The sequence below is a fragment of the Camelus dromedarius genome, chromosome 3 (assembly GCF_036321535.1).
Source record: "Camelus dromedarius isolate mCamDro1 chromosome 3, mCamDro1.pat, whole genome shotgun sequence".
Taxonomy (NCBI): Eukaryota; Metazoa; Chordata; class Mammalia; order Artiodactyla; family Camelidae; genus Camelus; species Camelus dromedarius.
The window spans coordinates 36,370,836-36,388,487 of NC_087438.1; the positions used below are offsets into that span (position 1 = coordinate 36,370,836).

Sequence of the window (17,652 nt, forward strand, 5' to 3'; positions counted from 1 at the left end):
CACAGGGGAACAACACAAGTGCCTAAGCACACGAATGGTACAGGTGGTTTAGCTGGCAACAGCTCCTGCTCCAAGTTGGATGGTGGCAGGAGAGACTGGTTGCTATTTACAGTGTGGAAATGGTATGTATTAAGTGGGGCTTCAGGATGATGGTGTACATGTGTAGGGGCCTCTCCTCTAATTCTGACATTCCTTAGCCTTCTGCCTTCTCTGGCCTTTCTGAGAATTTCCTAGAAGAGGAAGCAGTGAGTCAAAGGGTATGAACAATTTTAAGGCTCTTTATACATAGTGCAAAACTGCCTTCGAAGAAGACTCAATTTCTCTTCCTACCAGCTGTGTCCTTATGCCTTATTTATATTAGTTATCTTTAGTACCATCTTTAAAAATCTTTCCCAACTTGGTAGGCAAAATGATACTTCAGTGTTGTTTTCTGCTGCCTTTCTTTAATTAATAGTGAGGACGAACTTTTGAAATATGTTTGCCATTTGAATTTCTTCATTGAGATGACTCAATGCCCTATACCAATTTTTCCATTAAATTGTTAGTTTTCTTACTAATTTACATGAGCTTTTTAAATATTAAAGATAATCCATTTTTTCTAGTTTATGTTTATGAAAATATTTCTCCAATTTGTTACTTAGCTTTTAATTTTTTAGCAATTTTTTCCATTTTCTATTAAAAATTTTAAAAAATAATGACACTTAATGACCTCTTCATTTTTGGTTTGTTTCATGATTTTATGTTTTAGAAACTCCTTCATCAGCCAGAAGGTGGACAAATATTCATCAGTATTTAAACCTTTGCTAAATTGTAAAACCAGTATTTTCTTAAGAAAATGGGAAAAAAAAAGCCAGAGACTCTGGGAGAAAATATTTGCAAATTTCATATCCAACAAAGGGTTTATATTCAGAATATATAAAATCTTTCAAAATTGAACAATAGAAAAATACACAAGCCAACTTTAAAAATTAGCAAAAGGGGGATGGTATAGCTCAGTGGTAAAGCATGTGCTTAGCATGCATGAGGTCCTAGTTTGAATCCCCAGTATCTCCATTAAAAAAATAAAATTAAATAAAAAAATTAGCAAAAGATTAGAACATTTTATCAGAGAATTATGCATAATGGTAAATAAGCACATTAAAAAGGTGCTCTATAACATCTTTCATTAGCAAAATGCAAATTCAAACCACAATGGGATACCACTACAAACTTATCAAAATGGCTAAAAAAATTAAAACAAACAAACAAACAAAAATAAACCAAAAACCAAAACCCTGGCAATACCAAGTGCTGGTAAAGATTTGGGGCAACTGGAACTTTCATACATTGCTGGTGGGAAGGCAAAACAGAAATAGCCACACCAGAAAACAGTTAGTTCCCTCTAAAGTTAAACATACTTACCACATGACTGAGTAATCTCACTTCTAGATATATTGCTAAAGAAATGACAATTTTTTTGTTCACACAAAAACTTGTACACAAATGTTTATAGCAACATTATTAATAATCACCTAAAACTGGAAACAACCCAATGTCCTTCAACGGGTGAAAGGATAAACAAACTGTAGTTCATCCACACAACGGACTACAACTAGGCAATATAAAGAACAGTCTGATTTACGGAACATAGATGAATCTCAAGTGCATTTTACTAAGTGAAATAAGTCAGTCTCAAAAGATTACATACTGTATATTTCCATTTACATGATATTCTGGAAAAGGCAAAACCCAAGAGACAGAGAACTAATCAGTGGTTCCTAGAGCTCAGGATGGGAGAGGGCTTGACTACAAAAGAACAAACTGAGTTGATGTTGGATTTGATGGAATTGTCTTGAATCTTGTCTGTGGTAGTTACATGAATCTATGCTTGCATTAAAACTCAGAACTATACATCAAAAGAAAAAAAGAGAGAGTAAATTTTACCAAATGTAGATAAAAAGGAAACCAAATATTTGCTTCTAGATTTATCTGGATTAAAAAAACTGTATGTGTGTCTATAATGTGTATTTTGGTATGTGTGGAGCTGGTCTGTTTTTCCAGTTACATAGCCAACTTTTCTCAACTTATTAATGTGGTGAGATCATATTTTGAGATCCTGACATATACATACATACATACATACATACATACATACATACATACATACATACATACATACACTTTTTCTCTTTCTCTTTCCTCCATTTAAAGAAATGGTTGACTTTGTGCTCAACCTCAGGGGAGGGATGTAGCAGGCTGGATAAGGGAAATAGTGTCTCTCTGTTTCCAAAAGTAAAGCCCAGAACTGAGACAGAACTGGAGCAAAATAGTTCCCCAACAGTAGAAAGAGTCCCCAACAGCTGTCAAGGCAGATGAGACAAGAGGGTGATTAAGAGCATAAAGGACCACTGGACCCAAGAGCAAAGGGGGCCAGATTCCTTGGCAGAGATGCTGGGAAGTACAGTGGGACCATGGAGGTTAAGGAGAGGCACAGAGAGAGATGACATTCCTGCAAAAGGGGTTTCCTGTGAAGAGAATGGCTATTCTTTCTGTCAGTCACTCTGGGAAAGAATCAATCCTGGGGCAGGAAAGGAAGGCCTGGCAGGCCTCTCCTTGGCCTCACTCTGGTGCCTGACTCCTGGCAGAAGGCCAATCCTCGGAGAGCCAAGAGGTCTCTCAGACATGGAGGCAGCCGGGGGCTAGATGGAGAAGGGCTCAGTTGGGGTTATCTGTGAAGGGGCTTGGGCTTTAGTATTTGGAGAGTAGCCATGTCCACAGTATGAACAGAGTTCCCATGCATAGACTGTGTCCTCTGTCAATCAAGCATCTTTCTCCTCATGTTATGCCATGGGCAGCAATTTGAGAACACTTACTAGGACCATATATTTTTTCAATAGAGTGATCAATCACACTGCCTATTTGAATCTGTAGCAGATATGATTCATTCCATTCTATGTGAGAGGTCTCCAGACTATATTTATTACAAAACAAGATGAGGCACCAGCCATATTATGCCCCCCTGTTTAGAGAGTATATTACCATTAAATTCAGCAGATGGTAAATTGGACATTAATATAGTCAGGTTTACCAACAGGTGACAATTCACTCTGGAACACTGTGAAATACTCCTTTACAACAATTGCTAAGACTGACTGTTTTAATTCTTCTGACCATCAGCATGGAAGAAGAGGTCCAGAAAAACAAAGGAGAAACTTAAATTATTTTGAAGATAAACAAAAGAAGCATAGATAACTTCAAAGCTTCTAACTAATACACATAGAGCCTTTGTGGGCCATCTGTAGTATACAATTTCAAGTTATCTAAGCTGTAGCTCCTTTCTTGTCTCAAGCTTCAGAATAGTCCTGCAAACATAGCAGACTGGACTCAGTTATCCAGTGAGGAGCTGGAGGGTCAGGGCCCATGACGCAGAAGAAATGCATCAGAGGCAAGCAGTGGGCTGATGAGGTGGTCTCTGAATGGCAGGAGATGATGGGTGCAAGAACATTGGCTGAGGTGTCAGCAGCCAAGGAGTGATTTATGGAACATGTAAATATTCCCTAGAGAATTCCCAGAACTATGTAGGGAGGAGAATTTGATAAAAGACTGTCCTTCCTGAAGATAAATGAATTGGGTTTTAAGGGAGAGTATGACCTTTTAGACTGATGAAATTTGGGACATTTACGCTACATAAGCTATTTCTGAGTTAGGTGTTCTGGGCTATCAATCAAACTAGTGCCACCATGTTGTAAATGTCATAGATGTATGTGTTTTACTATCTCACAGAACTAGTTCTTAGTTCCCCCATATTTTCCCTCATCCTCCTTTCTTTCTTTTTTTTTTTATAATTGCCTTATTTTTCTTCCCTTTCCTCAAAAACTTTCTCTCTACTGGAAGAGAGAAGAAGGAAAGAGAAGTCACAATTATTACAAATGCTTAAGTACTTAAGCCTAAGAAAAATGTGAAAGCGTCTATACTAACACAAGCTTGCAGTTTCAATGTGGAGGCAGAGCTGCACGAGGCAGAAACTGAAACAAAATGGAGAGCAGGATTTAATCAATGCATACAACACATGAGCTGAGCTTTGGAGCAGGAACTAGATCCTCCTTGAGATTTTACTTCCCTTTGAACCCTCGTAGGACCCGTCTTGTAGACTTTTTTTCTCCCCTTGGTTTTCCTTTCTTCCCTGAGGCTGGGGGAACTAAATTTTCTCTGCTAAGCATGTGATAATGCAGAATGGGAAATACTCTATTCAGAGCTGGTTCTAGAAGTATTTTGAAGTAGGTAAACTTTCTCCAGCCCTCTTTTCCTTCTTTTTCTCTTCTACTTGCTTACCTGCTCAGGTTCAACATCTGCTCTTAGGAAAAGGTCTGCTTTCAATGATTTAAACATTAATTTTAATTAAAGTCATCATGTTAACCATCCCCAGTTTCTGAGACTTACATGGAACCCAAGAATTTTTTTCCTTGTGGTATAAAGATTTCAGGTATCAGGAAGTAGAAGGTGCTTCTTGGGGTATTTAAAATCATGATAAGTAGGTGGCTAATTTTGTACTTCAATAGAAAAAGGTAAAAGAAACCACAGATAGTATACAAACCTTATACTTATTTTCAATAGTGTTATTTGTTGTTGTATTATTATTATTATTTTTGTATTGTTCTTATATTTCCATACAATAGTCTTTTTTGGGGGGGCCTGGATGTTTTTAAAAATTGAAGTATAGTTGATTTACAATGTTGTGTCAATGTCTGGTGTCCATTCAATAGTCTTATTTGTTGTTATATTATTCTTACATTTCTATTGAACCTGTATTATTCTTTTATTTCCATTATTCTTGTATTTCCATTGAATCTATGCCTAACTGAAACAAAGATTAGATAAACATTGTAGTTAAAAAGCTGTAATAGTAGATTATGGGTAAAGGGCATCATGGGTGAATGGCTCTATGTCTGGAACACAAGGGTCCAGGTTTTCATTTAGTTGTTAACTACCTCTGAGGTAAGTCTCTTTACTTTTCTCGACTCAGTTTCCTTTTCTACACCAATACATCTTTAATGATTGAAGAAAATCAAAACAAAACTATGATAAGGTCACATCTAGTTCTGAATACAAACCCTCCATTATGCTCTTCTCTGGATAACAAGAACTTGTTGACTTTACGACATAATCCAGGAATGAAGGAAAAAAAAAATAAGACTTACTGTTAAGAACAAAAAGCGAATATAGCAGGAAGCCATATACAGAAAGCTTTCTGAGAACACTGAGAATGTTTAGCAAAAAGTGGAAAGTCTGACAACACTGTACGGTCACAGCGTTTCTCTCCATAACAATGACTTTTCCTGCCCTGACTAAAATAGAGCAGGGTTTATTGTCACAAGCACATATATAAATATTACTGGCAGTAAGGATCTGATCACATAGGATAACTCCTTAGACATGTTATTTATTTTGAGGTTAAAATTTAGAAAAGATGACTGGTATTTGCCAGCCCTTTCTGAGTTGCCATGGATACCTGTCGTCCACATCCAGAGCCTGCAGGTTGCACTCAGGGACTCTCGCCAGCTCGCCGATGATGTCGCTGAAGCCTGCTGCTGCAGCGATGTGCACGCACGTCTTCCCACTCTCATCGTCACAGTTGATTATGGATGGACCCTGGTGATGGCTCAGAATGATGGAACACAGAATTCTATTTCCACTCTGGAAAACAGAGTCAAAGAAAGCTCATTATGTACAATCCAGTGCTCCTCCCCATCTATGCATCTTAAGATAAAAATTCAAAGTAAAAAATTCAAAACAACAACAAAAAAAGAAAATACACTTTTATCAAACCCACTAACAAATTTCCACTTGTCTCAAGTCACTGCAGGGATTTTTGTCTCGCGTAAGAGCTAAACTGTCTTCCATAAGTAGTGAACTAAGGAGGACTTAAATACAGGTATAATTGACCTACATCAGAGCTAGCATGATGGGTGGACCTCCTAGACAACTTTCTCATTAAACCTATTCATTTGCTTCCCCACTTGCTGTAGACGTTGACCCCTGAGAAACTGGCGGTGTTAATTTTAAGGTTAACAAAATGATGATGATGAGTACTGACTGGTGGCATAATGATGACCAAAATGGTCTAGTAATGGTCAAATTGCTATAAACTGCATGTAATTTAATTGCCAAAATTCTTTGTGAAAGGAAGTGGATCATAATTTAGTAGCTAATCAATAAAGAAATAAAACAAGTATGAGAAGGAAAGAACTTCAGGCAACCACCTAAACTGGGTCCCTCTTTCTGTGTCAGTCTACAATAAGCTTTTTATCTTATCTTTGAAAGGAGGCTATTCTATACTCTTCTTAGTAACTCAGCCCTAAGAGCCACTAGCTATTCCTTGAGAGTATCCTACATCCCTTCAGCTCGAACAAATGAGTAAATAAATGCTGTGCATGTTACCTTTTCATTTGACTGAAAAACAGAAAAAAACACTGTGTAAGCATTTGCAATTTAACATGACAAAGAGTCCTTAATGGCCAATAAAATAAATTCTAGTTTTATCTCACACAAATGGAAAGTCTTATCCTACAGATTTCTCCTGATATCTGTGGAAAGATTATAAAACAGTCCAAATATATACATCAGCATCTTCCTTTTCTCAATGAATCCATAGAGACCCTGTAACTCCATGCACCAATCTTATGGGTAGAATGGGGGTCCCTAGGAGGCATGAGGAGCAGGTTAAAGAAATGAGAGAGAGACACTGTAGTCCTGGGAGCCAGGAGCCAGGCCACATGCCACGCTCAGGGACCCTGGGCAAAAAAGGAGAGTTGTATTTTTAAAAATTGCGATTTTAATGCACTCTAAATGCTGTTCAACAGCCACCTCATAATAAATGTTCCTACATTAAATTTCCTTTGGCATTCTTCCCATTTTATGATCCCAGTTTACCTGACTCCAGGGTTGTGTTTAGAACCTCTGAGTCAGTTTGCACAGTTCTGTGGAACAGCACTCACTGGTTTTCAATTGTCCTCTTCCTTCCCCTCCCCTCTCTGTTTGCATCCGCCACTGACTTTCCGGATGTTACTCAGCTTGGCTTCACAGAGAACCACTACACCGTGAAACTTCCCGTGTACTTCCACTGTATCAGGGGACAGCAGCTGGTACCAGTTCTGAAACCTCTTGCGGGACCAAATGCCCGGGGCACTCAAAGCTCTCAACTGTGAGCCCCAGGAAAAGTACTGAGTAGATTTTAAATGCTACAACCAGGGCCAGCTATATAATTTGTGGAGTCCAGGGGAAAATTAAAATGTGGAACTGCTGCTCACTCAGCAGGGAAATAGTGTATTCCTTTCTTCTACGGTGTCTCTCTTGACTGTCATGATTTTTATTTGCTCTTTAGTGTCACACTCCCTTAGGCTGGGGATTCACACAGAGAGTGCGAACCCTCCCAGGTACCTGGGGCCCCATCTTGCAACTTGGCATGTACTTGATCCTGACCCTCTCTGAGTCTGTGCCCAAACCCTGCCAGAGGACTGCGGAGCTGGGGCCTGAGCATCTGACCCAGGGTGGCAGGGAAGTGGGACCATGTGAGCCAAGGCTCCACTGCCCTCCTGTCCTATCAGACTTAACTTACAGAACACAAATTCAAAGATAGAGTTATTGAGAATTTTCCAATGGCCACAGAGCATCGTGCCCCAAGCACAGAGCTCCCTTCTGAGTGTGGGGCCCGCTGTGGCTGTACTGGTGGCAGGCCCATAGGTGGTCCCTGACTTCAACCTTTTTCTTTCTCTCCCTCTCACTTTCCGTCTTACATCCTATTTCTCCTTCCATCCTCCTTTGTCTCACAATAACTTTCAAATCTTTTGGATCAGTGAGTTAAGTTCTATAGCATGCTTGTCATCAGAAGGTGGTTACAGTGACCGTATCTAAACTTTCATGCCTGCTTTATCAACTTTGCTAAGATTCTTTTACTTGATTTTACTTCAACATCTTTTGAAGGGGTCTGAAATATGAACATTTAAAACAGTCAAGACTGAACTATATTATGCTGTAACCAGGAATTGACACAGCATTGTAAACTGACTATACTTCAATAAAAAAAATAAAACAATCAAGAGACCCCTCTCCCCTTTTAAGACGCACTAGCCATTGGAGAGGGAAAACAGAAGCAAAAAAATAATGTCCACTCAATGAATTTATTTTGTTTACAATTTCCTAGAAGAGCAAAGGAATTCGGGTTGCCAAAGTGATTCAAACAGCAAAACACTCTGTCATGGTTCTCCCTCTGTGTAAGAGGGAGCATCAAGCACAGAAGGAAAAAACAAAACCCACTGCTCACACTCTCTCTTCTCCCTCCTCGCCTGACACAAGGAGGAGCAATTTTGGAAGCAGCAAACTGAGCCCGGCTGCTGCCCAGCACATCCGAATCGGCCTCTTCTAAGATCCTGACCAGACCGTCCCTAGGCAGCAGTTTCCTCGGGAGCTGGAGTGTTACATGGGGCTTCTTTGGATAAGAGAACTTCCACCTCTTAACATTTTTTCTCCAAAATGCCTTTTTGGGATCTTCCTGACAATTCCTTTGCCTCTAAACCTGACACTCATAACATTATCGCTATATTTTCTTTTTCTTTATAAGCATATCCTCCCAGGAATAATGCTGATGGCGATGTTCACTGAGTGAACTATCTATGCTCAGCACTGGTCTAAGCATTTCCATGTACTAACTCATTTAATCCTGAAAATAACCCCATGAGATTGATACTCTTATCATCTCTATACTGTAGGGGAGAAATTGGAGGCACATAGGGATTAAGTTGCCCAAGGTCATGGTCAAGAGGTGCCAAAGCCAGGATGGACTGCCTGCAGAACCCTTGCACTTCCTTACTACACCACTTCGTCTTTGATAAAAGAAATGGTCTATTTATTTGATCCTGCATGCTCATACTAGGGGAGTTTCAAGTGAAAACTGCTGTTTAGATCGACAGCATCAGTAGCAAAGAAGTGCACCTTTCCAACTGAGAACTTCTTTCAACATTAGGCGCTTCAAAAGCCTCTCCTAGGAGGGTTGCCATGGTGCACTCTTGTAAGAATTTGAGAGAGCCCTGGAGAGTACTAGTCTGTGAGCTGAGGCCCTGGCTCAGTGGTCTCCTGGTAACAGCATTCCTTTCTTGGCAAGCTGGGCTGAGTGTCAGTCAAAGGTAGGTTCCAAGACTGGGAAGCCTTGGTCACAGAAACCAAGAAGCACCAGAACAGAAAAAATGAGATGGTGCCCAGAAGGCCCTTAGGAAGAATGGAGACTGGGATTCTGTTTGGTGGGAACACCATTCAATAGGGGAAGATTATTGTACAGATCTTATTCTCATGGAGCTCTAGAATTCTGCACTGGGTGGCCAGATGAGATTGTAGATTTTATTTTTGATGTATTTGTGTAGTTTTTGTCCATGGGTAATCCTTCAAGTTGCTTTCATGTACTCTGAACACTGCTGGGAACTGCTGAGTCCTAGTCATTCTCTTTCTGTCTCATGAAGGAAGGGAGTACATAAGCCTTGCCAAGAAGAAAGTTGAATGAATGTAAAGTAATTTTGCTATAGGCAGACTGATAAAAAAACAAAATTCCAATATCCTGATTGTAGACCCTTTTTATTCTAAGTGACCTTCGAAGGAGTCTTAGTGGGAGCTTTAAGACTAGTTGTTTATTTGTTAACATGTTGGGGGAAATTAGTTATATGGTGACTTCTTCGGTAAGGGAACTCCAAAATCCTTCCTTCTCTTGGAAGTAGTGGGTCTGTTTCTATCACTTGTCCCATGATGGTGACTATACAGAGCAGAGGCTATGGTTTTAGGTCACAAGGCCCCTTTAAAGGGGTGGGTGGTTTTGTGCTGTGAGAAGACACTGGCCCATAAGTTCATCTGGAGCCAGATGTGTTAGACTGGAATGGAGCTGGAGGGGAAGATCTACTAGTTTATACAGTGTGAACATTTGAGAGTTGAGGGTTTGGGGCTAGCTAGAGGAGAAAGATGCCCCCATATCCTGGCTTAGAATTAGGACCATCTTCTTGGTTAGCCTCTTTGGACCCAGGCTTTCTGCTTGGCCTGGCTCCAGAGGCTGCTGTATCCCAAAGCTGGGGACTGACTACCCTGGAGAGTTTTGGAAGATGGGAGAAACGGCAGGGGAGAGGCAGTGAGGCATGGGGATCCTCAGCTGCTGAACTGCTTCATTTCACAGGTGTTCTAATGATTAATATGGGGGAAAACCCCACAAAAACCTCCTTCCTTGCAGTGTTAGTATGTAGAAAGTGGCTAGCTCCTGCTTCTAGCTGTTTGGCAAGGTGACAGTCTCCAGGGTATCTCTGCATTGTCCTTGCCACATCTGTGACTGGGAATTTTTATGCTGAAATGGAGCTTAGAAAAGAGTAACTCATAGCAAATACTTGCTGAACAATGCACAAATAAACAAATTAGTAAAACAAGGCTTACAAACTATGGGCAAAGCCAAGCAGATTAGAATTTACCCATCCTTTTTAGCTTCCCTCTCTTTTTCTCATTATCTCCTTCCTTTCACTTTTTTCTTTATTTGTATTTACTCTGAGGCAAGACCCTGTTTTTCTTCTTTCTACTTCATCCCTTTCCTCTCTACAGTCGAGCACTGGGGAGCTCACACGTGCAGGCCACTTTAAGGTAGGTCAGTCTCTGCTCCCAGGGTAATGGGGTTGATTTCGCAAACTTTCTCTTTGTTTACTCTGGGCTTATGTGGCTTTGTAGATAGCCTCTTATCAAGCACTGGGAGGGCCTGGGTACCCGCGTGGGTCTGGGGTGTGCTTTGGCGATGACAGCCTCCCCGTGCACGAGTTTTGCCAACTGTGGACTGAGGGGTTGGACTAAATGACTTGTGTGGTTCCTTCCAGCTCTAAGGCTCTTTCATCTTATGAACTGGATTCACTGATATATGACATTTATATTTACCCTTTGGCATACTAAATATATTTAGAGTTAAAGTATATTTATAAGATTTCGACACAATTCAAACAGTTGATCACAGATCTTGGCCACCACAGGGAGGAGGAGGACTCCATGCTGGACCAAACCAGTCTCAGGCACTAAGGTCTTGATGGTATATTCAAGAGCTCTAAGGGTGTGTGTGTGTGTGTTTTCTTTAACCACACAACCACATACTGAATGAACAAACATGAAATAGTTGTTTTTGTATCAGTGCAGTTCTTTTCTTTCTACCTTCCCTTGAAAAGAGTACTGAAAGAAGAGTACTGCTAAGGAAAAGTCTAAATAAACGCAACTTCTAGGATTAGGAAGGAGCTAGTGGTGAGATTTGCGGGGCAGATCCTTGCCCCTCTCACTGACCTGCCATCATATCTATCTTAGAATTCCTATCATTAGGAAAAACTCCCTGATATTAAGGTATTACATTTCTGGAAAACTTGGTTAAGCGGAAAACAGTATTTCACAGAAAGAACCCAATAAGGCATTAATCTCATTGGCTTGAGATGGGTAAGTTTATTGAAGTGAATTCAGTGAATACTTCTCTAATAACCTAAGATTCACAAAGATCTGTTCTGGGTCTTGAGAGACATCTGGATGCATAAGGCACATTGCCCTTAAGTGCACAGTCTAGAAGAGGAGACACAGGCACCTCGCTGATTGTAACACTAGTAATAGAAGTAAGGAAGTGCTAGATGGACGACATGGAGGGAAAATTCTGAAAGGGAGCTCAACAAAGAGGATGAACTTAGTTGGGCCTTGAGAAATAAGGAAGAATAAGTACAAATTCTGCAGTTAGAAGGGATGATGTGGGGAATGTAGGGAGAAAGAAATGTTTCACCAAAAGGGAAGAACATGACAAAGGGGAAGACAGAATGAATGTCTATGAGATACAGAGATTATTAATATTCTCTCATGACTGGAGTACAGCCTATATGAGCTGAAGAGGAAAGGGCAGGGGGGTGGGGTGGGGTGGGGAGCAGGCATTCACAGCAGTAAGTGGAAATCCAAGGAGTTTGTTCTTTACCACACAATGGCACTCTTTGAAGGTTTCTGAGCCAAGGACCAACAGTGACCATAACTATTTTGCTGTAGAAACAGTTACGTTAGTACATTCCTTTGTGATCTGAAGAAAGAGCACTTGGCAATGTGAGAACAGATGGGAGAAGGAAAGGGCTGAAAGTAGGAATACAGATACTGAAACTGTTCAGGTGAGAGAGATGGGGAAACTTGATCTAAGGAAGTGATGGTAGGTGTGCTAAATTGTCTCCATTTGTTCCTCCAGGTCTACTCTGTCTTTTTTCAACTTGCTCTCTACCCTTTAGTATGTATGAATTGCATCCAATGGGCTTCCTTGCTCTTTGGTTTCTAGTTGGGTTTGGCCAGCGAGTGGCACTGACAGAAGATAGATGAAGGAGGAAAGAGTGAGGTATTTATCTTTCCGTTCTCTCCCTGCTTGGCTACAGTTTTGTTATTCTATCAAAGGCTTCAGTTTCTGCCTCGAGCCTTCTCCTACAGCTATAGCTTTTGCTATATCTTGGTAACCACTCCCCTTCCATGCCCTTTTAGGCCCAGATGCCCTAATGGCAACCTGCTGTTGTGTGTAAATAGCCTCTTTATGAATTTCTGCTCAATTAATCCCATCTGAGTGGGCTGCTTCCTGCGGGACCCTGATCTATAGAGCAGGGATAGAAAGGAGGTGACAGAGATGTGAGACCTGAGGAAGTAGAATTGAGAGGTCTTGACAACCAACTGGATGTGAAAGATGATAAAGAAGGAGTGTTCATGGACCATGTGGACAACTTTGGCTTGGGCTGCTAGGAGGATGGGAGTGTGATGGAAGGGGAGACCACGGATTCAGTTTGACCATGTTGAGTTTGAAGCGTCCATGAGAAACTATGGGAAGATGCCCAGTGCAGCTGGAAATGTGACTCTAAAGTTCAAGAGAGAGGTCAGAGCTGCATTTATTGACCTGAGAATATTCTGAGTAGAATGATAGGTGAGATAAAGATTAATGACTAAACTTCTGCGGCACTGAGGAGTAAGAGGGAGATGAGGTCAAGAGATATCTGTGTAGACTCCTGATAAGCTAGTGTCATCACAGATAGGCAAGCACATGCCCCAAAGGGATGAGATTCCATCAAGGGAGACTGGATGGAGACAGGGACAGCGATAGCGGACTGAGGACTCCTAGGCATATGCGGGAGGTGAATGAGGGCAATGGGCCCACAGGAGGGCACCACCAGCTACCAAGGGACCCAAGAAATGGGCGCAGAAGTCCAACTTGGTTTACTTTGTGGGCCCAAGATTTCAAATCTTTCCTGCTTTGGTTACCTGTGTCACATAGAGAGGCTTTACTATTTCAAAGTGCTGCAGCTTTAAATATGGTCTCATATGGTCCAAAAGAAAAGCCGGAAGTTCAGCGAAAGGAATAAATGACAACGGGAAATGGAGTCATTTATGTGGAAAAACTGTAAGAGGAGCACAATGCTGGCCTTGTGTTATAAATGAACAAGGAGGCCCAAGGAGGTAAGTGTCATCATGGTTTCAGCTGACATTTGGAATTACCCTCAGTCTTCTCCGCAGGGTAAAGGGCAGGACATACCACTTCTGAGTTTTACTGCTAACCACAGGGAGGGAGAGGGTGCATGGTTCCTCCAGAGTATATTCTTAACCTTTGGTGGGGGTGGGGGTTGGGGTAGTTATGGATCCTTACTGAAAAATTGAAAAAATTGTGGACTCCTTCCTCAGAAAAACGTATGCTAACATACTCACATGCCCACACACGTAATATTACATACAGTTGTAGGGGTTCTAAAAGGGACCTGTCTTGTTAACCTTTTTACCCTCCAATGCCAGATGTACAGTAGGTCTCACTAAATATTTATTAAGTGATTGAGTAAATAAATGAGTGAGGCATTATGCTTATACAAAATCATGGTCAAAATGCAAATATCTAAGGTGGGAGTAGCTAAGGTTTCAGCACCCATTAATACGAATTCATTTATCAGAGTGGTTTTCAACCCCAGCTGGACATCACAGTCTCCTGGAGGAACGGGAAACGTATACATATCTCTGTCATGTGCACAGTCTCCCTCATACCCCAAAGATACACAAATAGTTAAGCCAAGTATATCAGTGACCTTTCTCAGAACAAAGCCAGGTCTGTCAGTGTAAACTCACATCTTCTCAACTGAGCACACTGTTCTTTTGATTTTGCCAAATTGCTTCTTGGAGGATAAAAACAGGGCTTCCCACTCACAAAGATCCCAAATCAGAAGTGAGATCTGGGAATCTGTTGTTTTACAAGCACTGCTGCTGATTCCATTGCAAGGCCATGTCCCAAGAAGCAGCTCTAAACTGGGGGTGTGGTGGAGAAAGGGGGAGCAGAGGAGGCATGTTGGTCAGAATCCCCTGGGGAGAGTTTTCAAAATGCACATACATGAGCCCCACCCCAGATCTATGGAATCAGAAAACGGATGATGGGAATGAATACACAGAAAATGTTGGATTCTGATACCACTCTCACCTCAGCTGAGAACCAACACACATGGGATGCTTCTTGGTTGCCCAGCCGGGTTGCCCTGGGGCCACCACTACAGTGGTGGCCCCCGACCAGACAGAGGACTGGGCTCTGGGCAGAGAGTGGCGTGAGGGGGACAGGGCAGGTGATTAGATACTGAAAGTGTGTAGGAGGGTGCTCAGGGCAGGTGGGGATGGCAAAAACAAGCTTTGCCCAGGGCTGGCCCTGCTACAAAGTAACTGAAGCCAAGATTGGAGGAACAAAAACAGAGTAGTTTCTAAATCACTTCTGTTTTCCCCTTAACTCAGACACAAATGTCAACCCTGAAAGTGCCAGGTGCCCATCTCTGCTGTGTGTGGCACGTGAAAACGCCTGGGTGAAACCGCTGCAGGGCAGGCAGAATCACAGGGGTCATGGCAGCAGTTCAGCAAGGGTGCCCTCACTGGGATGATGGAAATAAACAGTGCAGGTGTCTATGTTAGGCATCAAAAAGCAGAATGGGCTACCAAGTTCGTTGAAAGGATGCAATGGTCCTGCTCTCCTCTGAAGGACAGAATAGGTAACGCCTAGTTAATCATTTCCTTTGAATGATTTCCCTATGCTATGGTCATCCTTTCACCTTTGTCTCAGTTTTCCCCTCTTTGGACTAGATTTATGATTTCTCTGGTCCTGTGCACTGATACAGATGCCCTTTTCGGATAGTGAGGTAGGGTCATGCGCCACGATTTTCATTGTTCACGACTCAGGGTCACCTGGATTTACTCTGCTTTGGAGGATTTGGAAGCAAGAAGAGAGTCATGGTCCAAAGACTTTGAAGGGATTTTCCAAGTAATTCTTTGAAGGTTTATCCTGGTTTACTTACTGTGAGCCAGTAGCAACCACTGAGATTGAGAGAGAGAATGAGAGAGAAGGGTGTGCGTGTGTGCGTGTGTGCGCGCGCGCATGTGTGTGTGTGTGTAACAGCCAGGTGGGCTCTGTCTGATATTCTATAACTTCTCCCCCTCTTTACCTCATAACTGATGTACCCAAATCCTCCCAAGTGACGGGTTTGCTGCTGCCCCCGTGGATGTGAATGGAGGGGAGGAGGGCAGCGTGTATCTCACGTGCTCTGTCATACATATAAAGTTGATACCAGTGCTGGGGCTGTACCTTTGAAAATCTTTCAGGTCTGACATACTCAGAATTGTTAACATCACTTTACACCATTTATACTTGAGACAAGTCCACTGGCTAATTTCTCACCTGGACTGCCCAGTGGAGAGCCGTTTTAAAATCTTTATCCACAAGAGTGGGGTCTGCTCCCTTCTTCAGCAGCATTTGGGTATGCAGAGGCTGGTTGTGGAAAGCTGCCCAGTGGAGTGGTGTCATTCCCTACAAAACCACAATCAGAGGGGCAGAGATGAGCGCAGGCTATCAGGAAGGAAGGTGGAGCACACACTTTCTCCTCAGGCCTGAGGCATCACCAGATGCACTGGCTGCAGCCTGTCAGTTCACTTGCTCCTTAAGCCATTCATTCAGCAGAGATGCATTCAGCTTCTGCTCTGTGCCACACAAACAGGTGTTAAGGACACTATAGTGACTAAGATAAACAAGATCCTTGTCCTCATGGGAATTACTCTGTGGCAGAGGAAGACACAGTAAATGCTGGCAAACAAGCAGAAGGATTTTCCAGATGGTTGAATGCTGTAATGAACGCACTCAGAGTGCTGTGATAGAGTAACCACAGGGGGCGAAACTGTTCTACGAGAGCCTCTGTGAGCTGGGCTAGGGGAAGAGACCAGCGAACAACAACTCACAGGGGCAGGCACTGTGACAGAGTCATGCTAGGATGCCATCTCCCATCACCGGGGCAGGGACACTGTTCTACTGCAGCGTCCCCAGTGACCAGAACCAGGCCTAGATAAGCAGCTGTTGAATGGATGGACGGATGGAGAGGGAGAGGAGGTGAGCCCTGTGAGATGAGATTGGAGAAGGAGGCAGGGCTGATCCTGGGTGTGTGGGATGGGGGATACCGACACTGCATAAGGCATTTGGATTTTATTCTAAAGTCAATGGAAGGACAGTGAAGAATGTTAAGCGATGTTGACATGATCTTATTTACACTGTTTAGAAGAAATCACTCTGTGGCAGCTTGGAGAACAGATGTGGATGAGTCAATCTGGTGAATCTCACCTTCTTTCAGAGCTTGAAGTCACACATTCTAGGCATCATTTAGTAATAAAACAAGCGTTTGCTGGGAAATGTTTGCCAAAGAGGACTAGTATTCTTTGGAAGCATACTATGAAAGGATGGCCTCTTCTCCTTGCTTATGGCTCTCAATTACATGAAATATGTCTAAAATGACTCTAGATTTGCTCCTGGTAAAAGGAGCAAAAGATTTGAGTTGCTCTGACTCTTTTTTTGGTGTCGTCTCTGCAGATAACATAGAGTCACTACCTTAGTCTTCCCTGCCCATCCAAGATGAGCTGAGTGGAGGGGATGGGCCCCAGACTAGCTAGGAGTGCAGAGCTAACACTACTCCAGAGATCTTTATGAGTTCTTATGCATATTATCTCATGTAATCCTCCAAACAGCTTTTTGAATTAAGTATTGTGGCGAAGTCTGCTTCGTGCTTACCAAACTGTTTCCTCTTCCTCCAGGCACAGAGTCAGTCTGCATTCCCCAGCCTCCCAACAGAGAGATGTGGCTGCGAGATTGAGTCCTGACCACATTGCAGTATGAGCAGAAGGGTTAGAAGGATGGAAGTCCCCTCCCTACCCATGCCTGCCTAGAAAACAAAACTTATGAAGTCTTCCAAGTATCCAAATATTCTCTTTCCTCATCTGACAACTGAATATAGAGGACAAGGCTCAAGAAGGTGCTGGAATCACGTGATTAAAAAGCCCAAGACCCTGGATGATAAGATAGAACAGGGCCACCTTGTCAACCAGCATTGGACTATGAAGAAAGCAGGAAGTTGGCTTCCGTTGTGTCAGGCCACTGAGATTCTGAGTTGTTGCTGTTGCAGTTAGCCAACTCTGACAGGTGCCATTTCATTACACGGAAGAGGAAGCTGAGCTCTAGGGAAGTTCACAAGTCTGTGAATGAGCACAAAACTGAATCTAAGGTTTGAGGTTTGTGGGGCAGTGAGCTTTAGAATGTTAAATCCCCTGCACCAGTTCCATATTCTAAATCAT

The 17,652-nt window shown here is 42.3% G+C and overlaps 1 protein-coding gene across 1 annotated transcript in view; it reads right to left on the minus strand.

The window, feature by feature from the left end:
- The window catches only part of ANKRD55 (ankyrin repeat domain 55), a 376,849-nt gene that overhangs the window by 11,664 nt on the left and 347,533 nt on the right, over window positions 1-17,652 (minus strand). The window contains exons 10-11 of the mRNA XM_031445357.2: window positions 15,719-15,847; window positions 5,489-5,673 (exon numbers count right to left, since the gene is read on the minus strand). Of these exons, the coding sequence (XP_031301217.1) occupies window positions 5,489-5,673; window positions 15,719-15,847 (314 nt within the window). The remainder of the gene's footprint in view (window positions 1-5,488; window positions 5,674-15,718; window positions 15,848-17,652) is intronic.